Below are 24,207 nucleotides of genomic sequence, written 5' to 3' on the forward strand. Positions count from 1 at the left end.
CTGACCACGTCATGATCCACCTAATCCCCGCGTACAGACAGAGGCTGAAGCTCTCCAAACCTGTCGTGAGGACTAAAAAACTGTGGAGCAACGAGGCTGTGGAGGAGCTTCGCACGTGTTTGGAGACCACAGACTGGGACACATTGAAGGCTGCTTCTAACAGCTTGGACGAGTTTACGGACACTGTCACCTCCTATATCCACTTCTGTGAGGACAGCATTGTGCCATCACGCACCAGGGTGAGTTATAACAATGACAAACCCTGGTTTACTCCTAAACTCAAAAAGCTGTGGCTGGAAAAGAGAAAGGCGTTCAGAAGCGGAGACAGGGACTGCTACAGAGAGGCCAAGTACAGGTTCACTAAAGAAGTGGACATTGCTAAACATCAGCACTCTGAGAAGATGCAGCAGCAGATCTCAGAGAATGACTCGGCCTCTGTGTGGAAAGGTTTTAGGAATATCACAAACTACAAGCCTAAAACCCCCCACTCCACTGATGACTTGCTCTTAGCCAACACCCTTAACGACTTCTACTGCCGTTTTGACGAGCCATCAGGCAGCCTTCACACCTCCAACAGCCCCAACAATAGAGACACTTTGGACACTAATTCTCCCACCTCTCCCCCCTCCATAGAGCCATCACCACCTTCTAACCGTTCACCTACAACACCCCCCTCCTCACCCCACACAAAAGAGGATTTCACACCACCTCCTCCCACCACAACTCTTCATATTCATGAAGCAGATGTGAGGAAGCAGTTTAAGAGTCTGAATGCTCGGAAAGCTCCCGGCCCAGACGGTGTGTCTCCTGCCACCCTCAGACACTGTGCAAACGAGCTGGCCCCAGTGTTTTCTGGCATTTTCAACTCCTCACTGCAGGCATGTCATGTGCCTGCCTGCTTCAAGTCCTCCACCATAATCCCTGTCCCCAAGAAACCTAGGATCACTGGACTAAATGACTACAGACCCGTGGCTCTGACATCTGTGGTCATGAAGTCTTTTGAGCGCCTAGTTCTCTCCCATCTCAGGACCCTCACGGCCCCCCTCCTGGACCCCCTGCAGTTTGCATATAGAGCCAACAGGTCTGTAGACGACGCCATCAACATGGCCCTACACTTCATCCTGCAGCATCTGGACTCCCCAGGAACCTACGCCAGGATCCTGTTTGTGGACTTCAGCTCTGCCTTCAACACCATCCTTCCAGACCATCTCCGAGACAAGCTTTCCCAGATGAATGTGCCTGATCCCATCTGCCGGTGGATCACTGACTTCCTGACGGACAGGAAGCAGCATGTGAGGCTGGGAAAGAATGTCTCGGACTCTCGGACCATCAGCACCAGCTCCCCTCAGGGCTGTGTTCTTTCTCCTCTGCTCTTCTCCCTGTACACCAACTGCTGCACCTCCACCCACCAGTCTGTCAAGCTAATCAAGTTTGCAGATGACACCACCGTTATTGGACTCATCTCGGACGGGGACGAGTCTGCCTACAGGAGAGAGGTTGAACGTCTGGTGTCCTGGTGCAGCCACAACAACCTGGTGCTGAATGCCCAGAAGACAGTGGAGATTATTGTGGACTTCAGGAAGCACACAGCTCCACTCCCCCCCATCATCCTGACTGACACCCCCATCACCTCTGTGGACTCATTCCGCTTCCTGGGTACCACCATCACCCAGGACCTGAAGTGGGAGCCCACCATCACCTCCGTCATCAAGAAAGCCCAGCAGAGGATGTACTTCCTGAGGCAGCTGAAGAAATTCAACCTGCCAACACGGACGATGATGCAGTTCTACACTGCAATCATCGAGTCCATCCTCACCTCCTCCATCACCGTGTGGTACGCTGGAGCCACTATCAGGGACAAACAGAGACTGCAGCGTGTTGTGCGCTCTGCTGAGAAGGTGATTGGCTGCAGACTCCCATCTTTGCAGGACCTGTACACCTCCAGGACATTGCGGCGTGCAGCTCGGATCTCAGCTGACCCTTCTCACCCTGGACACAGTCTGTTTGACCTGCTCCCCTCAGGCAGGAGGCTCCGGTCCATTCGCACCAGAACCTCTCGCCATAAGAACAGTTTCTTCCCCTCTGCTGTTGGACACATGAACAATAACCATATGACTGTTCCCACCACTAACACATGACCCTACGCTGTGTCACTGCATCATTCCATGTTTGGCACTGATCACCACCTGCACTCATGTATATATCTTTCAACGTAGCACTCTTAATTCTTATTCTCATGTATATATCTCATGTATATCTCATGCACATATCTTTCCACGTAGCACTTTTAATTCTTATCCCTACTTTTATTTTTTTCCATGTCTATTTAAGTGCTATTTATGACACTGTGGAGGTATGTAACAACGACAGGAGAGGTCTCAGTGTCTCACTCCAACAACTTTATTAACTGACAGAACTTCACATATAGTCAGCGCCAAAATCTCCACCCCCACACTTCCTTTCAACTTGTGTGTGAGTGGAGCCACCTGGTGGTCCGCCACACATACCCCCCCTTGAACACACAGTCAGGTCTCCATTCAGTCCAGGACCCTGGGTCTAAGCAAACGACCCGCACGACTGAACCTGGGAGGGAGAGAACAGGCAGAGGAAGGTCCATCCTGTGAACGAGGCTGGTGAAGGCGAGCAGGAAAGGCAGGAGGAGGCTCAAACGTTGGTGGTCCGGGGGTAGTCCTGGGGGGAAAACCAGAGACTGTCAACCCCAGCGCAGGAGGTCGGCCACGGCGAGGGGCCTGGGCCGGCACTACATCACTGTCCGGAAGAACATGTGCTGGTTTAAGTCTGTCAACACACACAGTCTCCCTTCGACCCCCAAAATCCAAAACAAAATGTTTCTGGCCCGGTTCAATAACCCTGAACGGGCCGTCATACAGCGGCCGCAGCGGTGTCCTGTGGGCATCGTGCCTGACAAAAACAAACTTAGCAGTCTCTAAAGTCTTTGGAACAAAGGTGTCAGGCACGCAATGGTGCACCGGACCAGGAACCCAAAGCGAGTGCAAAAGCGGGGTGAGAGAGAGCACCGATGGATCGAAGCAGGGAGGAGGATTTTCAGGCAAGAATTCTCCAGGCACGCGGAGGGGCTGACCAAACACTAGCTCAGCTGGGGAAGCGCCGAGATCCTCCTTAACCGCAGAGCGCAGCCCAAGCAAAACCCACGGGAGGCGGTCAACCCAATTGCCATCCTTTAAGGAGGCGCGAAAGGCAGCCTTCAGCGACCGGTGGAACCGTTCACACATCCCATTAGCCTGCGGGTTGTATGCGGTTGTGCGGTGGACTTTAGCCCCCAGTCCATCAGCCATGGCCGACCAAAGCTCGGAAATGAACTGGGGGCCTCTGTCTGACGTAATGTCCGCGGGTGGGCCGAAACGCGAGACCCAGGTCGACAAAAACGCCTTGGCCACCACTGCTGCGGTAGTGGACGCCAGGGGGACCGCCTCCGGCCACCTGGTGGTCCGGTCAACAACAGTCAAAAGGTGCGTAAAACCTTGTGACTGCAGCAAGGGACCCACCAGATCGACATGCACATGATCGAAACGTTTGCCGGGTATGAAGAACGGCTCCAGGGGCGCCTTGGTGTGTTTATGAACCTTCGCGCGCTGGCAGGGAATGCACGCCGCTGTATGACGGCCCGTTCAGGGTTATTGAACCGGGCCAGAAACATTTTGTTTTGGATTTTGGGGGTCGAAGGGAGACTGTGTGTGTTGACAGACTTAAACCAGCACATGTTCTTCCGGACAGTGATGTAGTGCCGGCCCAGGCCCCTCGCCGTGGCCGACCTCCTGCGCTGGGGTTGACAGTCTCTGGTTTTCCCCCCAGGACTACCCCCGGACCACCAACGTTTGAGCACCGCAGCAATTTCCTAATGTTGTAAACCTGCTCAACATTTGGCAATAAACCCCATTCTGATTCTGATTCTGATTCTGGAAGCAAAACAGCCAAAATAAGAGAAAATTTATATCAATTTTTTTTCAAACATGAAACGTTGTTTTACACTTCTTTTACTGCTGGTTCAATGAATTCTGGTTGGAGAGTGACAAAACCTGCAGTTTCAGAATCTGTGAGATGTCCACTTTAGCACCCGACGGTGTGAACAATCGCACTTTGTGTTTACATTTTTGCGGAGTCCATTCACCTGCTCTTTAAGGCAGCTGTTGGAGTACTTTTGTGTACTCTTACCTGAGATTTTGGCATTTCTGGAAAACAACCATTTATATTTAAAAAATGATTTTCACGTTTTAAGAATCTATATCAGATTATTCAAATTAAATTAAATTTGAATTGGGAAATTGATTTTTCTAAATCCTAGAGGCCATCACTGGAATAAACAAACAAACCTACCCTATAAGGTAAAGTCTCCACAGCCGACTCTGTGCAGTGACAACAAGGGCGTAGATTTGGCTTTGGCATTGGTGGAGACGGATGATTCAACCACCGAACCCTGCCCTGTTTCTTATTTTTTCCTTTTTCTCTTTACTTCTTGATTAAAAAAAAAGGAGAAATATACTTGCCTACATATGCTATTCTACATGCTTTTAAACCATTTAAAATTATAATTCATAGTTTTATATGTGAATTATATAACGTTAAATTACTATTAAACAAATGACTGATATATACAAAAAAACTTGAATTTTACAGTGTTTACTTATTGGATAAAATAAGTTAAATGTCACTGTTATTATTGTCCAAATTCAGAGGCTGCGTCCACCTGAGGACCCGGCCTTTTCGGTCTAAGTGGGCCGGGTCCTCCGAAAGCCGGGGAGACCGGAAATGAGCGACTGTGAAATTGGATATTCTAGCCGTCAGAATTACGTCACCTCTGCCGTCTGCTCCTTGCTGTCTAAAATATAACCGGACACTGGCGTAGATTCTCGACCGTCTCACACTTCTGTTTAATTAGTTTTCTGATTGACATTTATTTAGCTGTGTGAAAACCCCGGAGGAACCCTCCCAAGGGATTAATAAAATTTTATTTAATCTAATCTAATAACTTTAATCTCAGCTAAACCGATTTACTCACGAACAAATAAAACACAGAAAAAGGCCAAACAATAACATGTTTAAGTTATTTGAAGTTTACGCAGCTACATTCTCGCCTGAAAATATGTTAAAAGTTTATTTTGCGACCCAGAAAGATTAATAAGAGTAATATTAAAACTAAGTAGCTGCAGTAGTAGTAGCCATTGTTGGAAACTGGAATTGGCTGGGCCAATCTGGGATATGGTTTTTCAATTTTGTTGCCCAGGTGGAAAATCGGGAGAAATTGGGGAGAATGGTGGCTCCGGGAGATTTTCGGGATTCTCCCGGAAAAATCGGAAGTGTTGGCATGTATGGCCTAGCATAGCCTGTAACGTTATTATGAGGGACACATTTTATGAGTGAGCTTGACTTTAAGTGACTTACAGGTTTCTTTGAAAAATATTTTTTTTAGATTCAGGTCTTTCCTTTTTGCTGCCATCCTCCTCTCCTCCTTGCAGGTCCTCGCAGCGCAGGCTTGCTGCTGCTAAAACTAAACAGAGCTCCCTGAAGGGCACAGTCAATCACATTGGCCATATTTGTCACATGAGGTAGGACTCCAGTAGAGGACGTAATTTAACTCTTTCTGCACAGCTGGGTGAGTGAGACATTGACAGATGTTTTTTTGTTTGTTTGTTTTTTTCTTTCTATCGGGTTTGTTTTTCTTCACTCGAAGAGATCAAATTATTGGTGGGGAGAGTTCAATAATCGCTGTATATTGGTGGGGACATGTCCCTTCCGTCCATGCCAAATCTACGCCCTTGAGTAACAAAAAACAAAAAAACAAACAAATAGAAATTTTGGGCACTGGGGCCCAGAGGGACTCATGGATGTGGAATTCTTTTCATGGTAAGAAGAACTGATTCAAAATTAATCTAGGGAAGTTATGCCTACCTCAAGAGTGTTCCTATCATTGTCTGAGCAGGGTACCGATCAGTACCCAATAGCGCGGCTTTTCATTTTCTGCTTTCTGTTTTAACTTCAGTGAGACTTGGTGATGTCTAAGGAAACTGCAAAGAATTTTCATCTGAGCATTAAAAATAATCCATATACATAAAATTACTTAGAAACCTCTGAAATGGGATACTGTGCATAAAAATGGATATAATTCCTAAACAGTTAATGTAATGTATTTGTTAAACCCCTTGAATTGAAGGTGATATTCTACACTTTAATCACATCTTGATTGTTTGACTTAAAATCAACTTTGGTGGTGTACCAAGGCAAAATTGCAAAAACTTTGGTACTGTAAATAAAAACAAACACAAAACAAAACAGAGGAACCAACTGTATGTACGGCTGACAAGGCTCACCCACCTCCACATCAGACACCTTCATACGGGTTCCCTCCTTGCCAACAAATATGTCGTCCACGTCTACGAGGATGTGACGGTCCAAGGACAAACACAGTCTCTTTCCTGTCAAGTAGGCAATAGCATCCACAAACACTAGCTTGTGAAGCCAGTAGTTGAGATTATTTCCAAAAAGAACTCTTTGAATGCCATCGTGGAGCCCCAAGTCTTGGATTACTGTGGCATGAAGGGCCCGCAAAGGGCTGGGTCCAAAATGCGCCAGTGTATCTGAGGTCTTGGTTCTAGCTAGAAGCACTGGTTCATAGGTAGAATGGTTAGACTGGAAAATGGTCCAGTCATCGCCTGGTAAGGAGCCCTGCTCCATCTGATTAGGCTTGGTGATGTAGAGTAGAGGAGCAGCGGGGTTGATGCGGTAGTCCCTGAGTCCCAAGTGCGAGTGTAGATAGAGAGGAAAGCCTTTGAGCTGTGCACTGAAAGGAGAGTTTTCATTCGCTTTGAAAAAGCCAATGACACCTACTCCATACTCAGCACAATACTTGTCCAGCAAGTCACGGTTCCACGAATCAAGATTGACATATTTCAAGACATTTTCATAGATGATCAAAGTATAGCGTCCACGGTTACGTTCTGTCAATGTGGGCATGTCACCTTTACCAGGAGCAATCTCTGTCCGGTAGTGAAAGCGACTTGACTCCAATATGGCTACAATCTCCTGGCCCAGTTGGGAATAGATGCTCTCTACAAATACCAGAACCACAGGCTCCGTCTTTAAATTATCCTTAACATGGTGTAGTTGTCCCTGGCGCGGAGGAAGAAAAAGTGGTGCCCTCTGGCCACCTGGCCCTCCTTCTGCATCGCCCGTACTTACTCCTAGTGAAATCCCACCACCTCCGCCACAATCACTAAAAGGTAAAGGAGGGGCCTCCTTGATTTTTGGGCTGTTGGAGACATAGTAAGCTAAAAAGGCCATGGACAGCAAGCAGAAGATGATGAGCGCCAGGATGAGGCGATGGAGCTCTAGCTGGCGGACACCTCGCATTAGCTTCCAAACACCCAACCCTGAACCCACCATGGTGTTTGGAGGGTAAAGGCAGGACTGGACAGCAAGAGGCAGTAATGATTAAGGAAGGACAGCAGATAAGGGAAGTAGGAGCAAGAGGAGAGGGGAGTGGAAGAGGAAGATCGAGCAGTAGATACTGGCACCGGGATGTGCTGAAGAATAGCCATTTACACTACGTCACCATGGCCAACATCATCCATTACCTCTTCTGTCCTTATGGCTCAGCAGTGTCAAAAAACAAACAAACAAAAAACTCTGCAACTTCCTTTCTCCAATTTGAAAGGTACCAATACAGGGTCTGAAGAGTAAGAAATGTAAGATGGGTCAATAAAAATGAACACCAACACCAGTGGTCTCTGGCTGAGAACTGGTCGGGGTCTTCAATACCACACCAAAAGTTCAATCTCAAGTTCCTGCCGGTTGGTCAGCAGTTCTTAAAAAGTTTAAGCAGATATTGCACAATGCGAGTGTCTCTTCTTTTGCAGATGCCTGACAAGTCCGTCAGCCATGGAAGCATCAATGCTTGTAGAATGTATTTTGGGGCCGACCCTCCTTGGGACACATTGTCTGTACATTGCCGAAAGACACCTGGAAAATGGGGAGAGACAAGTGGGAGGGTGAGAAAAAGGCAGTGAAAATTACAACAAAGGGTAAGGGGGAAAAATGATTCACTAGACATCAGCTGTTAGTTCTTAGAGCCATTCTCAAAAATTCCATGTTTTCTGTAGCCACAATTACGATATTAAACAGAAGAAAGTACTACTCTACACACACCATGGACAAAGCAAAATCAACTACACATTTTATAGCTTGTGTTCCTCCCCCTCCATTCCCCTAGAATTTACAAAGTACAAAGAAAGTAAATTGTCAATACTCAGCAATGTGCCAATTCTGCATCACTTTAACATCTGTTTCATTGCTACACTAGAAAAAAATCACTTGGTTTAGACGAGAGTTTTAGTGATAGTGAGAGTTTAAGTATAGGAACTCTGGTAGTTACTAGGGGTGGGCGATATAAACGATATACGATAGAAACGATATAAATTTGGCCAACGATAGAGATTTTGACTATAGAGATTGAAAATGTGACGTCACTCAGGGGTAAAACCGCAAAGAATTCTGGGAACTCGTGGCAAGAGGTACTAGCGCACGCAGGCTTTCAATTGAAATCAGTTATACAGCGATAAAAAGAAGCCCAAAAAATGGCAAGAAGCTGTTGTATTATTAACTGCAATAGCCGGTCGCATGACAGCCACGGAAAGCCGACGGGTAAAGAGATCGGTTGTTATCGGATTACGTCGTTGAAGAGAAATTGTTCGAGCCATGTTTCCGAAGTAACAAAGAGGCGACGGATGGTCTGGATTGCAGCCATTCAAAGACCAAATATAACGTCCCAGAACACTCCAGCTCACAGGTTAGTCTGCTCCAAGCATTTCCACAAAGGTCAGTCTGCTGTTGTAGTTAATGCGTCATTTTTCTTAACATAATTGGTGATATAGGTTACAAGCAAGTCTGGCGCTGAACAGAAATTGTGGCGCTATGCTCCTTTGTTTATTGTGCATAAATAGTGAATTGTCCTGACACAATATTGTGTTTCGCTTCTGTTATTATGGTACATTGACAAAAACATATACTTTTATTCACAGGATAAAACAGGTTTTTTGTATCACTAATTGTCCAGTACGATTACAGCATACAGTATTATTGTCACTGCTACATTTCTGTGATGCGTACCAGAAATTATTTCTACTACTAATTAATTACCGTTGAGCTCAAAGGTTATATTAATAAACGGTTAACGAATGTGTATTTATGACGACGATTTGTGAGGCTGGTAAACTTATGATATGTACGATGGTCTTTACTTTCTACACGGTGCATTTCAAGGTCCTGCACCCATCCGTCGGTAAACTGTACCTGGGCTTGTTGCAGTGACCTGAAGTTACTAAACTTCATGAGTGTATGCACTCACTCCAAGAACCGTATAATTATAAATATGAGCGTGGTGAAGTTGGGCAGCACGCTAACGTATTTTGTCCCTCTGTGTGCTCGTAAGGATCTAACACTTTCACTGGTTTGATTTTTTTCCTCGTATCTTTTCTTTGACTTTTCATTAAGTCTGTCTTTGTACGGACCGGCATTGTTCTCCTTCGTTTTGTACATACCTTTTTGGGGGGCAAAGAAAAAGCAAGAATTTATTGGAACCGAAGAATGAATGTTTTGCGGTGCTGCAAATGCTTGCATTTGATGCAGGTACTTGGATTGTTTTGCCACGAGTTACCGGCATGCAATGCGCGAAAGTCACGTGGTCTGTCAATCTCTATACCGCTCTAGCGCGATAGCGCATGTTGATGATGTCATCAAGCTGCGCCTGTTTTGGTCGAAAGCATCGCAGCGGCTACAACCATTATCATCTGCAAATTATGCCGGGCGACAGTCACAGCAAAGAGATGAAGCACTCTTGAAATATGGGGAAAGCCAAAAACTGCGCTTCCTCCACTTCCGTAACATTGATTCATTAATGTTGAATTCTCTCGCAGCTGTTCTGTTCCCATGTTGTTGCAGGATATTAATGACTAACCTCGTATTGTGGATGAATAATCTCAGTTGTTCTCCTGACTGAAGTTTGGCCCGTGTATAGCATCCTGCCATGCGATTGCATTTGTCCCTGACCACCAGAATCCCTCACGTTAACTTTTATCGAGTGGAAAAAAAGTTGGCGTTCATCCTCCAGCTTCACTGTGCTAATGTTATGCTAACATAGCTGTGTCGCTAGCAATCACGTAGCACAACATTATATACCAGCTAGCCCAACTTCAGTAACCCTAACTTTTAGGTTTATGTAAGTATGTCTGTGAAGGTTCTTGGTCATAGTAATCTAAGGAAATTGGAAAGAAAAGCTTTTTTAAAAATGTTTTTTAATTAATTAATTAATTTTTTAGGTCTGACACTTTTTTTTTGTCTTCCCTTTGCCAGGGTCGCAGCGTTTTCTTGGGAGAAATGTTTCGTCACTCATCCAAGGAACTAGGTACTTCAGTCACCGTTTATAAGGTTGGGGAAACCTGCAGACAGCTGAGTCTGATGAGTGACAAAACATTTCTCCACTGAAAATGCTACTCTAGATCAACACAATCCCCTTTTTGGTCATGCTGAGATATGCCAATTTTGAGGCAACATCTAAATAAATAATTTAGACTACAGAAATGAGAACAAATGAAGCATTTCTGAAAATAAAGTGTCTTAAGAGAGAAACAGTTTATTCCTAAGATGTTTGTTATGTGAAGGCAATAGGGCATACTTTTACTCAAGACTTTTGCACAATACTGTCTCAATGAAAATTTGAGAAAACACTGATTACACAGATAAAATGTATCAGGATAAGATCTGTAGATGACTATAGTTCTGATCGAAAGTTTAAGATCACTTCAAAATGCTTGTTGATGGAGCTGCAGAAGCTGGTGACACCTAGCATAATCAGCCGGATGATTGACACTTACATGCTCATGCAAGTTAGCCGTGTTTGAATACTTTGCTTACACACCGCTTTGGTCATGTTTGGAAACTTGATTTCTGTTTAGGGGGTGTTGGCAGGTTTTTTTTTGGAGGTGTGATCCTAAACTTTTGATCAGGTGTAAAAACAGCCTGTTTCAGTTTAAGCATTGTTTTCAATAAATTGCATGATTGAAAAATATTTCATCTCACTCCCATTTCTTCTTGTTGCATGTTAAAACTCTACTTTAACCCTGTTAAGATCCAAACATGCAAAATATGATTTTTTGCCATTTTTCAAGTGGTCTTAAACTTTTGATCGGCACTGTAGTATAACTCTGATGCCTCTAGAACATGAAGATGGACTAAAGTTGAATAAGGAATAAAATGTACTGACATTACTTGAACAGCTTTCCATCCACAGTTGCAAGTCCTTCAGCTCAACATTGGTGCCACCATCTGAAAAAGGAAAGATGAGATAGGAGTGATTAAGATAGTGAGCATAGGAGTACAGAAAAAAAAATACAGAAAATTCAAGTTATTAGAATAGAATAGAATAGAATTCAACTTTATTGTCATTGCACATGCACAGGTACAGGGCAACGAAATGCAGTTTGCATCCATCCAGAAGTGCTTTAGTGATATAGATATATTACAATATATATATTAGCAATAATATAGATATGTGAGTATATTACAGAAATGGGTCTATTACGGTATGTTATAATGTACACGGTATGAAGTATGTTGTGAATATTCTATAACTATAAGTATGTACAGGCTGTAGTGAGTACAAGCTATGTACAGGCTATGAACAGGATATAAATATGAAAAACTATACAGAATATGAAATAAATAACTTTACAGAATCTGAGATATACAGCTATACAGAAATGGGAACTGTGCAAGTTGTAAACAGTTGTAGGGTTGTAGGAATGTACAGAATGATTATTTACACAGAGCTATACAGTAGTGCAGTTAAGATAAGTGAGGGTGTGGATAGTTTCTACAGAGGCTATATAAAGTGCTAGTGGTTGTGAGTGGCGGTTCAGTCCATGTTATTATTGTGTGTTTGAGGGTACAGTTGTCCATTGTGGGTGTGTGTGTGTTCAGTCCATGTGTTAACGTGGGTCAGATGTCAGGAGGCAGAGTTCAGGAGTCTGACAGCTGTGGGGAAGAAGCTGTTCCGGTACCTGGTGGTCTTAGTCCGGAGGCTCCTGTAGCGCCTCCCAGAGGGCAGGAGGGTGAAGAGTCCATGTGATGGGTGACTGGGGTCTTTGATGATTTTCCCAGCCCTTTTCAGACACCGCTTCCTGTAGATGTCTTTCATGGCAGGAAGTGGTGCTCTGGCGATGCGCTGGGCAGTTTTCACGACCCTCTGCAACGCCTTCCGGTCCGAGGCAGAGCAGTTCCCGTACCAGACTGTTATACAGTTGGTCAGGATGCTCTCGATGGTGCAACGTAGAGCTGGGCGATATGAGATTTTTTCATATCACGATATGTTTTTTTTTTTCATTTCAGGCGATAACGATATCTATCACGATATAAGCCAAATAACTATATTTGTAAGATTTAATTGTGCCGTTGCTCACAAGTAAAATGTGAAATAATCAGCAGCTTGTTTTTATTTAAATATTTATTTCCCATAATAAGTTCAACAGGGTAGATGTACTTAAGGAACATGAGACTTTTCCAGATAAATAAAGGCAAATATTGCAAACTACACAAAAGGCAGCCGCTAAAGCGTTTAAGTTTCAAAATAGAACAAACGAAACAGACTACTAAATTGTCAATTCCACTTAGAAACAAAATATTAATTCTAAAGATAAATCTTTGTTTGTTTTACAGAAGAACAGACAAAACTGACTAACTTTTGTCAATATCAAATAAACTGAGAACTAAAAGGAAATTCTCAATCTCTCCTTGTTGTATAGCTTAGCTTTTCAAACAGTTTTAACAGTTACTTTAGTCTGACAAAAGCCGAATGACGAATTAGCGCTTCCAGTCAGAGACTGAGGCTACGTCCACACGTACGCGGGTATTTTTGAAAACGGAGATTTTCCGTTTTCGTTTTAAAAAATAATCCCGTCCACACATAAAGGCTGAAATGAAGGAAAACGCTGCTATGAACATGCCAAAGCAGCAGGTGGCGCTAGATTCCTAACCATGCAGAAATGTTGGCCAATCAGAAGTCTAGAAGCCTCGGTGGGAAAAAGTAAACAAAGCTGGGGCATAGAAGCAGAACCGAGTCGTATGTGTGGAGGGACAGTAACTGTGCGTGCGTGTGCGTGCGTGCGTGCGTGCGTGCGTGTGTGTGTGTGTAAGCATTTAAACACTGCAGAGAGTAGAATTAACAGTAACAGTATTGTAGAAATTCATTTCACCGAAACAATAACGTGGCGCACAGTGTGACGCATGCACCAGTTTATTGTATTTCCAGACTTGCTTTCGGCACAATTTACAGTGCACGCTACTCTGTTTTTTGTCAGACTTGAAATAGCCGAAATACCTTCACACTACGGAACTTCTATGGCTCTTCCGTTTGACAATCTCTCCGGCATTGGAACCATCATCTGTTTTCTCTTCGGTCACGCTCGGTTGATTTTTCTAGTCGGCACACTCATTTCCTCCATTACCCGCTGGCTGCTTCCCAAACAAACACACGTGCGGCTTGGCACTTGTGCTGTACGTAACAAGTCACGTGACGTGACGCTGCGGCTGTGATTGGTTCGGCTCTGCGCTACTTAATTTGGATTGGCTGGTCTTTTTTTTTTTTTTTTTTTTTAAGAGGAGAAGAGCAGCGAGGTCTATCGCGATAGTTTAATTTCTCTATCGAGTAAAAGTTATATCGCAATACATATCATTATCGTTCTATCGCCCAGCTCTAGTGCAACGATAGAAGTTCACCAGGATGTCTGAGGACAGGTGGTTCTTCCTCAGAGTCCTCAAGAAGAAGAGGCGCTGGTGAGCCTTCTTGACCAGCTTGGAGCAGTTGGTCGTCCAGGTGAGATCCTCGGAGATGTGGACTCCCAGGAACTTGAAGCTGCTCACACGCTCCACAGCCGTCCCCTTAATGTGGATGGGTGGATGTGGGTCAGCATTCCTCCTGTAGTCCACGATGAGCTCCTTGGTCTTCTCGGTGTTAAGCAGCAGGTTGGTTCTGTCGCACCACTCAGCCAGACGATCCACCTCATCGTTGTCACTGATGAGGCCAATCACCGTGGTGTCATCTGCAAACTTAATGATGGTGTTGGAACCATCAGCAGGTCTGCAGTCGTGGGTGAAGAGGGAGTAGAGGAAAGGGCTCATCACACAGCCTTGTGGTACACCGGTGTTCATCGTGATGGTAGATGAGCAGCGGTTATCCAGCCGGACATGTTGGGGGCGGTTGGTCAGGAAGTCCAGTAACCATTTGCACATGAGGGAACTGATGCCCAGGTCTGTCAGTTTCCTGATGAGTTGTGAGGGGTGGATTGTATTGAATGCTGAACTGAAGTCTATAAACAGCATTCTGGCGTAGGTGTTGTTGTTGTCCAGGTGTGAGAGGACAGAGTGCAGTGCGATGGAGACTGCATCCTCTGTGCTCCTGTTCTGGCGGTATGCGAATTGGTGGGGGTCCAGGGTGGGGGGGGGAGACAGGATTTGAAGTGTGCTAGGACCAGCTGCCCTAAGCACTTAGTGATGATGGGGGTGAGTGCTACTGGGCGGTAGTCATTGAGGCAAGATGGGTTGGAGTTTTTGGGTATCGGGACGATGGAGGTGGATTTGAAGCAGGCCAGTAGGCGAAACCCTAATAATTTTGATCGTGACCTTTCTTCTGGTATCAAAAGTAGTCTCCTTGTACAGGTGGCTGCCATCATACCTGTTGCTTGTGTAGCTTTTCTTATTACACTTTTATTCTCCAGTCAACTCTCCTTGAAATGCTACAATACAACACTCTGAACAGTCAGCCTTTTAAAGCAGTTGAGTTCAGGCTGTTGCTTGCATCGGAAGTCAAAAACCTCCAAGCTGTAATCTTTCAGGCAGAGGAGTGACTTTCCATTGTGAGATTAAACATGTGTGAATCATGCCATCAGATGATATTTAAATTTGACCAATCACTACCCTACCCTGTCCATTCTGAGAATAAGAAAAAGTTAGGGGTGGGGTTGGACTTTATTCGTACAGAAAGGCAAAATGAAATAATGTCATACTCTAAGATACTGGATTTCTTATGTTCATGATCTATAAGCAATAACCATCAAAATTAAAACAAAGACTCTAAGTAGTTCACATAATATACAAGCCTTTAATTAAATCACATAAAAATGTAATGATATTCAAATTTTTGTGACACACCATTTATTCATTCATGAGCTCCTGTTGAGGAGGTACAGGGAGCCACACTGCACACCTTTAAGGTCAGTCCGTGAAAATATTGTCAGATATAAACTGGTCTGTGGCACAAAAAAGGTGGGGACTGCTGGTTTATAGGTCCTATCCACTGAAGATCAAAAATGCAAGGAAATGCATTAATTGATACTGATCAATATTACTATTGGATCATATCTAACTGTGTTGACACTAAAAGTGCCATTTTCAACTACCGGTACTCCAGCTGACACAGAACTTTACACGGCCCCTCCCCTCAATAGCATGAACACAGATGCACACCTTAATGCTAGTCAAATAACAATAATAACAAATCCCTGTTCATTGCTATGAACAAATGCATGTTTGTGCAACAGGTATGCAGGTTTATGTGTATATGAGCCTGTTTAAAATCCCTAACTGTGTTACCAGAGAAATCAGCTGGCTCCATTACCACAGGGCCAGGTTTTAATAGCTTCACTCTCATACACAAACACTTTCTCTTCATGAAAATCACCCCAGGGCCTTCCTCTTAATTATCAAGTCTTATCACAAACATCAGGAATATATTCTCAGGACAAAATTAGGCATGTGCTTACAGCACACCACTAATTGTATAGCCATTCAAGGAGAGAAATGAACAAGTGAGACTTCAGAGGGGAACCTTACAAAGGGAAAATCAGCTTTTATAGCCGGCTCACTCATCATTTAAATTTTACCACAAAATAACTTTATAGTATGAGGGGAAAAAATGTTTCCTAAAATACAAAACTGCAGTCACCGTTTGATAGTAGATTCATTCTGAAGTGGAACAGTGTTGTTGTGCCCCATCAGGTTGACCCTCTATGTTAAAATATTGCTACTCTGAGTGACTGAAACATACAATTAGGTCCATAAGTATTTTGACAGTGACAATTCAGAGAATTTTAATTCAAACAATCAAAATCAGACGACAGTACACTTTCTGCTTAAATCCAAAAACTAAACCAAAATGATGAATTAACAGGCTCGCATTTTCAGACAGTCAAAAGACACTAGACAACTGAATGTTAAACAGTTCTCACAGCCAGATGACAAATAAAGCAAATAAAAGATCTGCAGTGGATTGCAAGTTTTAAGCTTGAACAGCTTTCCACTGAAGCTCTCATTAAAAGATCCCAAAGTGATGGCCATGCAAGTGAAGAAAGCTGACATTAACCCAAATAACCCTCCGTCTCAGATACAGTAGGTTCATTTAGAAGTGATGTGGTGCATGAATGCACTGGCTAGATCATCAATGCCAAAAGGTCTGAAGGAGCACAGAAAACTACTAAAGGGGATGATTGCAGAATAATTTCCACTGTTAAGAAAAAACCCTTTACAACATTATGGAAGTAGGAATATTTTTGTCAAATGAAGGGGAATACATTGGCTTTGCCACAGACCAAACCACAAATAACATTTAGAAACAGAAAGACCAAATAAGACTTCATCACAACATGTCTGAGAGAGCCTGCACAACTCTGGGAGATAAAAAGCAGAAAAATAGGATAAATCTGCAAGACAGTGTTAAAAATATATAGAGGGAAGATAAGGAACGCATAGGAATGCATAGGTAATGACCTCAACCATAACCCCACGAGTACATCATCACCTGCGAATGTTATGCCATAGTGTATGTGTCTGCCAGTGGAACCAGGCCATGACATGACTGCTAGCAGAAGTATCAGGATGCATTAGCCCCTTTTCCGTTTGTACCTCCTCGGATTGACTCGGCACGGTTCACCACAGTTTTCAGGATTTTCCATCAGGTCGTAGTACCTGGTACTTTTTTTAGTACCTGCTCGGCTGGGGTTTCAAGTGACTAAAACAGGTACTAAAATGTGACGTCGTCAGACTGCATGGCATTGATTGGGTGGTTAGTAGTGTCTGATTAGTCATGAGTGTCTCAGCTCAAGAAAATCATAACCGCCATTTTTTAAACTCAGCAACAAAGGGAATGGCTACAAAAAAAAACAACAACGCCGTGACCCCCACGAGTGTGACGAAAAGCTACAGACAGAGCAGCAGGTCGCTTCAACATCCACCTTTGTTCTAGTGTTTGTGTAGCATATTAGGCAAGGCAAGGCAAGGCAAGTTTATTTGTATAGCACAATTCAACAACAAGGTGATTCAAAGTGCTTTACAGAGACATTAGAAACAAGAACAAATAAAAAGCATGATTTAAAATTGATTAAAACAAGCAAATAAACTAACTAATTAACAAACAAACAACAAACAACAGTATATAAAATCAAAACAGATAAAATCAGAACAGTAGATAAAATCAGTAGTTAAATGTAAGTTTTGACATTTAAGCTTAAAGTGTGGATTTGGTGCTTTATTCAAATGCAGCTGAGAACAGGTGAGTCTTCAACCTGGATTTAAATAAACTAAGTGTTTCAGCTGATCTGAGGCTTTCTGGGAGTTTGTTCCAGATATAAGGAGCATAAAAGCTGAATGCAGCTTCTCCGTGTCTGGTTCTGACTCTGGGAACTGATAAAAGACCGGATCCAGATGACCTGAGGGATCTGGAAGGTTCATACTGGGTCAGGAGGTCATTGATGTATTTTGGTCCTAAACCATTCAGAGCTTTATAGACCAGCATCAGAACTTTAAAGTCTATCCTCTGACGGACAGGCAGCCAGTGTAAGGACCTCAGAGCTGGACTGATGTGGTCCACTTTTTTGGTCTTAGTGAGGACTCGAGCAGCAGAGTTCTGAATGAGCTGTAGTTGTCTGACTGATTTTTTAGGTAGACCTGTAAAGATGCTGTTACAGTAATCAAGCCTACTAAAGATGAATGCATGGACTAGTTTTTCCAGGTCCTGTTGAGACATCAGATCTTTTATCCTTGATATATTCTTGAGGTGATAGTAAGCTGACTTTGTTATTGTCTTAATGTGTTTTTCTAAGTTTAGGTCTGCATCCATCACTACACCCAAATTTCTCGCCTGGTTTGTGGTTTTTAGATGTATAGATTGAAGTTCTCTGGTGACCTGTAATCGTTTTTCTTTGGCGCCAAAGACTATTACCTCAGTTTTGTTTTTGTTTAGCTGGAGAAAATTGTGGCACAACCAGTCATTGATTTCCTCAATGCATTTACCAAGAGCCTGTACAGGGCCTCGGTCTCCTGGTGACATTGTGATATATATTTGTGTGTCATCTGCATAGCTGTGATAGTTTATTTTGTTGTTGTTTATAATCTGTGCCAGTGGGAGCATGTAGATGTTAAACAGAAGGGGTCCCAAGATGGAACCTTGGGGAACTCCACATGTGATACTTGTCTGCTCAGATGTGAAGTTACCTATTGATACAAAGTATTTCCTGTTTTCTACGTATGTTTTGAACCAGTTTAGTACAGTTCCTGAAAGACCTGTCCAGTTCTCCAGTTGTTTGAGTAATATGTTGTGGTCGACTGTATCAAATGCTGCACTGAGATCCAGTAAAACTAAGACTGACATTTTTCCACTGTCTGTATTCAGACATATGTCATTAAACACTTTGGTCAGAGCGGTTTCAGTGCTGTGGTTCTGTCTAAAACCTGACTGGAAGGCATCGTAGCAATTATTCTGTTTTAAGAAGTAACTGAGCTGTTGAGAAACTGCTTTTTCAATGATCTTACTTAAAAACGGGAGATTTGAGATCGGCCTGTAGTTGTTCATTTGTGTCTTGTCAAGATTGTCCTTTTTCAGTATAGGTTTGATTACAGCAGTTTTTAGTGATTCTGGAAACACACCTGATAATAAAGAAAAGTTGACGATCTGTAACAGGTCTGACTCTAAAGTCTTTGAGACCTTTTTGAAAAAACTTGTTGGCAGGACATCTAAACAGCAGGAGGAGGAGTTCAGTTGACCTAAGATGTCCTCCAGGTCTTTGCTGTTAATAGGTTGAAACTGTTTCATGGTGTTTAAACAGTTTTTTGGTGGACACGGTACATATCCTGGATCTGCTGTTGATGTACCAATTGCTTGTCTAATTTTTTGGATTTTTTCTGTGAAGAATTTGGCAAAGTCATTGCAGGCCATGGTCGAATGAAGTTCAGCTGCCACTGACACAGGAGGGTTTGTTAGCCTGTCTACTGTAGAAAATAAGACCCGAGCATTATGGCTGTTTTTAGTGATGATGTCAGAGAAGTAGGACCTCCTTGCATTCCTCAGTTGTAAATTATAATTGTGAAGTTTCTCTTTATAAATGTCATAATGAACCTGGAGGTTTGTTTTTCTCCATCTGCGCTCAGCTTTCCTACACTCTCTTTTTTCATTTTTCACCAGTGTGGAGTTTCTCCATGGAGACTTTTTCCTTCCAGAGATAACCTTCACCTTAATGGGAGCAATAGTGTCCATTACATTTAACATGTTAGCATTGAAGCTATTGACGAGCTCATTGACTGACCCTCTGGGCAGGTCAGGTGTTAATGGGAAGACCTGGTTAAAAATTGCACTACTGTGTTCAGTTATACACCGTTTTGTGATCACTGTTGTTGATATATTTATGTGGGCTGAGATTTTACTTTCAAAGAAAACACAGTAATGATCAGACAGGCCCACATCAGACACAGTAACCTTTGAAATGCTCAGGCCTTTGGAGATCAGTAGGTCAAGAGTGTGTCCTCTATTATGTGTGGCCTCTGTTACATGCTGAGTCAGCCCAAAGTTGCCCAGAGTGTTACTCAGGTCTTTAGTCCCTTTGTCCTGAGGGTTGTCCACATGAATGTTAAAATCCCCAGCAATAATTACACAGTCAAAATCAACACAGATCACAGACAGCAGTTCACTAAGGTCATTAAAAAAGTCTGTGCAGTATTTGGGAGTAGGGCTGGGCCATATTATACCGTTCACGGTAATACCGGTATAATGTTAGGCAACGATAGGAAAATGAAATATCGCGATAGAATGGAAGTAAAACGCGCATGCGCAGTGCCTTTGTTTTCATACGCACATGGCCGATTGTTGAGTGAAACAGATGAACCAGAATTGGTTTGTAAAAATGGTGCAACTTCCGTGATGTGGAACTGGTTTGGTGTTTGTCCGTCAGATACACAACAAAGCACATTTTTTTGCAGAACATGCAAGCGGCCGTTGTTATTGTCGTATTTGTCGGACTAAGATGCTCTTAAATCTGGGAGTAATCTGGGTCCTAAACTCCGTATACTTCAGGTCAAACAACACTGCAGCATCACTTAGAGTTAAAAACTGTCTAAATTCTTTCATCTTTAATAAAACGATCAGCATTGCTGCTTTACCAGGTGTAACTATAAAGTTTAACTTCCAGGCATCCATGAAAACAAAAGTTATTACATTTAACGGAGTTAGAAGTTAGCAGGAAGCTAGTGGAATTTAGCTCGCTAGTTTCGCTAGTTACCTAAGCATGATATTGCATGTTCTGACTGAGAGATTTCTGAAAAAAATCAAACGTACAGCTCTGCTATCACTTCCAACATAAATGAAGACAGGAAACTAAACAGCAGTGACGTTTGTAGGGTTACTGAAGTTGGGCTAGCTGGTATATAATGATGTGCTACGTGATCGCTAGCGACACAGCTATGTTAGCATAACATAAACAGTGAAGCTGGAGGACGAACACTAACACTTTTCCACTTATAAAAGTTAACGTGAAGGTTCTTCATGGTTAGAAACAAATGCAATCGCATGGCAGGATGCTGTAAACGGACCAAACTTCAGTCAGGAGAACAACTGAGATAATCCATCCACAATACGAGGTTAGTCATTAATATACTGCAACAACATGGGAATAGAGCAGCTGCCAGAGAATTCAACATTAATGAATCAATGGTACAGAAGTGGAGGAAGCAAGAAGAATGAGTTTAATAAAGTTTGATTTATCTGACTGCTTTGTTTCGCTTAATGTGCCTTATAATCCCGTGCACCTTATGGTCCGAAAAATGCGTACTGCACACTGCAGTTTAATGTTGCAAAGCACCTCTTTTTAACTTCAGTGGATATTATACATGGTTATGCTCAGGATATGTCAGCCCATTTCTACTGGAAATGCCTTTTGGTTAAACTTTCAGCAAGGAATTTGCATTTGCACTGTTAAATTTTTATAAAGCTTTAATGTACATAAAAACCAGCTTCTTGTTTAAGTGAAAATAAATGGAAGGTTGTCTTTTTGCGCTAGTAATGTTGTGGAGTTGTATTTTGTCTCGCATCAATTATATCGTCGGTTATATCGTTATCGCAAATTTTCAAATATATATCGTGATAAATATTTTTGGCCATATCGCCCTGCTCTATTTGGGAGGCCTGTAAACATTAAGAAACACAACTTTGGATGGGGCCTTCAGCTGTAAAGCCACATATTCAAAAGACTGAAAACTTCCAGGAGATAGCTGCTTACATTGAAATGATTCATTAAATAAGACAGCAACCCCTCCTCCTCTCCTGCTCGCCCTGACCTCACTGATAAAACTGTAGTTAGGAGGGGTCGTCTCGATGAGAACAGCTCCACTGTTACTTTGGTCCAACCAAGTTTCAGTTAAAAACATAAAATCAAGGCTGTGCTCAGTGATTAAATCATTAATTAAAAATGTTTTCCCAGCTAGAGATCTAATGTTTAATAAAGCCAACTTAAGTGTTTTAGAGGTATTACTTGTCCCCTCGTGTTTGGGAGCAGTCTGTGGCACACAAGGTATGTTTACTATGTTTAAAGATCTTTTAGAGTGCAGCTCTCTGTGTTTTGACCAGGCCACATGTCTCCTGTCACCTAAAAGTACAGAAATTTTAAAACCTTCTAGTAAACAGGGTCCCAGCTTCTCCTGGGACCCTGCAATGCGCAGACACGTTGCTATGACGACAAGCACACAAACAAGGTAATATTAATGTATACTTTATTGATCCCCACGGGGAAATTCCTCTCTGCATTTAATCCATTCACTCAGTGAAGCAGTGGGCAGCCATTGGGCGCCCAAGGAGCAGTGTGTAGGGAACCCCCAACCTTCCGATCATGGGGCCACCACTCTACCTACTGCACTATCCCTGCCCCAAGGTTTGCCCTGCCCCAGCAAACAAGGTACTACTGGGTCGTAATGGCAAACCAGTTGGTCTGAGTCGGGTCCTGTCGACCCAAGTAGGTACTAATAGAAAAAGGGCTACTGTGGCGTGTAGGGGCTATACTTTGATCAGATTCAGCCAAAAGCTATAAAACTGCAAATAGATTGTGATGCAACGAATACTACAAAAAGAACCCAAGAGATTCTCCAGGCAACTAAGAGGAACCTGAGTATTTTTCAAAGACCAAGGCTGTCTCAGCCCAAATAGAGAATGCTTTAGTTAGTGAAGACAAAACTGAAGACAGAGACACAAACAAACAAACAGCAACTGAAGGTGGCAGCATGGCAGCAGTAAAGTCCTCCAGAGCATCTCAAAGGAGGAAACGCACCATGCCTGCTCTTCTAGTTTCTCAGCAAAATGAACAAGTCAAAGCAATTTGTTTTTCACTTCGATTTACGGAGTGTCTTCGGGTGTCTTTGAATTCAGCCATCTCCAGCTGATTAGTTGCTTTTCATTCCTAATACATTACCCAGTCCATATCAGTAAAGAGATCCAACATATTTTTCCCCATAGAGATCGGATGTTTTTTCAACAGTGTATTTCTGATTACTTTTGTGCTTCTGAATATCGAGTCTGTGTAAAAAAAAATGGCTGCAATTCTTAAACAGTTAATGCATTACTTTTGTTAAATCCTTTGAATTTAAGCTCAAGGTTTGGACTTACCACATCTTCATCGTTAGATTTGAAATCCATTATGGTGGTGTAGAGAAGCAAAGCTTAAAAATTTGTCACTGTGTAACTATATATATAAACAATATATACTGTATTAAGATGGTCCTAAAATGGTGATGGTCTGGAGTGGAGATGACAACGATAAAGTAGTCTGATCAACCCTTTCTCAGGCCGCGTTCTAGATCATTTAATTTGATATTAAATCATATGTATTTGTAAAGTAGAGTCGGCGAAAGGGGTTCAAAGAGCGCCGAGTCTGCAATGCTACAGCTATTAGTGGTAATCCGAACAGCTCGGGTTATTTGGCAACGACCAAAACATCCAACCTGGTGTCGACAGCACCTCTGTCGCTGTGCAACATCTGGTCTACTTCACGTTACACTAGTGAAAATATGGGACTTGGCAGTAAACCAGACACAAGGGTGCCTTCTCAGTGCACATACCTGTCGGACTCACCACACTATATTACATGAAGGAGGACATTTGAAAAGCAGCACGGCAGCAAACTAACTCTTTAGCCTGCTGAGTGCATGCGCAAAGCTCGCTAACGTTAGCTTAGCTAAGAACAGCGTTCAGTGTGTCTGGGTAAACGTCTAACCTATAAAACCGTGGCCTGACCATGGCTTCCTGGTGGTTTTATCTCATTGTAGTGCAGGTATATCCTTGAGTTGTCCAGCCGCTAACAAGGATTCCCAGTACAAACACCAGTCCCCTAACTACGGGTATGACTTGTACCCACAGTTAGCTGCTGTGGCTATTAGAGCTACTCAAAATCCTGCAGACAACCGGGCTTCAGCCCCTAGGCCTTAGCATAAAATATGTCTGTGACGCTCACCTGTATTCATTGTCCACACACAGTGATCCGTCCATGGCGGAGAAGCACAACAAGCTTCAGTATTTACAGTGAGAAAGTGAACTTCGTTTCGTCGGTGCTCAGGTAGCCATCTTGGTTCTGCCGGGGCCTGGAGTCAACCAAATCCGTCACACAGGGGGAGGGTTTACAATCTGAAGGCCCGCGTTATTAATCCAAGAGTTGTTTTCGTAGACTGAAGACCAAATAAAGAGAACCGTTTTCCTGTCAATTCGGGAAATATCGAATGAGTGGACACACTTTTATTTTGAATAACTGAAGCTACAAAGGTTACATAGATTTGTTTTTGTTTCTGGTGTGTAGCACAGTGAAGTTCCCAGATGTGACC

At 43.1% G+C, this 24,207-nt stretch overlaps 1 protein-coding gene across 1 annotated transcript in view; it reads right to left on the bottom strand.

The window, feature by feature from the left end:
* ndst2a (N-deacetylase/N-sulfotransferase (heparan glucosaminyl) 2a) overlaps positions 1 to 23,968 on the bottom strand; it is a 53,610-nt gene extending 29,642 nt beyond the window's left edge. Inside the window, exons 1-3 of the mRNA XM_085368989.1 lie at positions 23,844 to 23,968; positions 11,294 to 11,355; positions 6,352 to 7,995 (exon numbers count right to left, since the gene is read on the bottom strand). Coding sequence (XP_085225115.1) covers positions 6,352 to 7,419 — 1,068 coding nt within the window. The 5' untranslated portion in view covers positions 7,420 to 7,995; positions 11,294 to 11,355; positions 23,844 to 23,968. The remainder of the gene's footprint in view (positions 1 to 6,351; positions 7,996 to 11,293; positions 11,356 to 23,843) is intronic.
* Positions 23,969 to 24,207: the final 239 nt, after the last annotated feature.

The sequence above is a fragment of the Diplotaxodon limnothrissa genome, linkage group LG13 (genome assembly GCF_057381915.1).
Source record: "Diplotaxodon limnothrissa isolate DT_005_m linkage group LG13, D_limnothrissa_male_GT1.1, whole genome shotgun sequence".
In the NCBI taxonomy this organism is placed as follows: Eukaryota; Metazoa; Chordata; class Actinopteri; order Cichliformes; family Cichlidae; genus Diplotaxodon; species Diplotaxodon limnothrissa.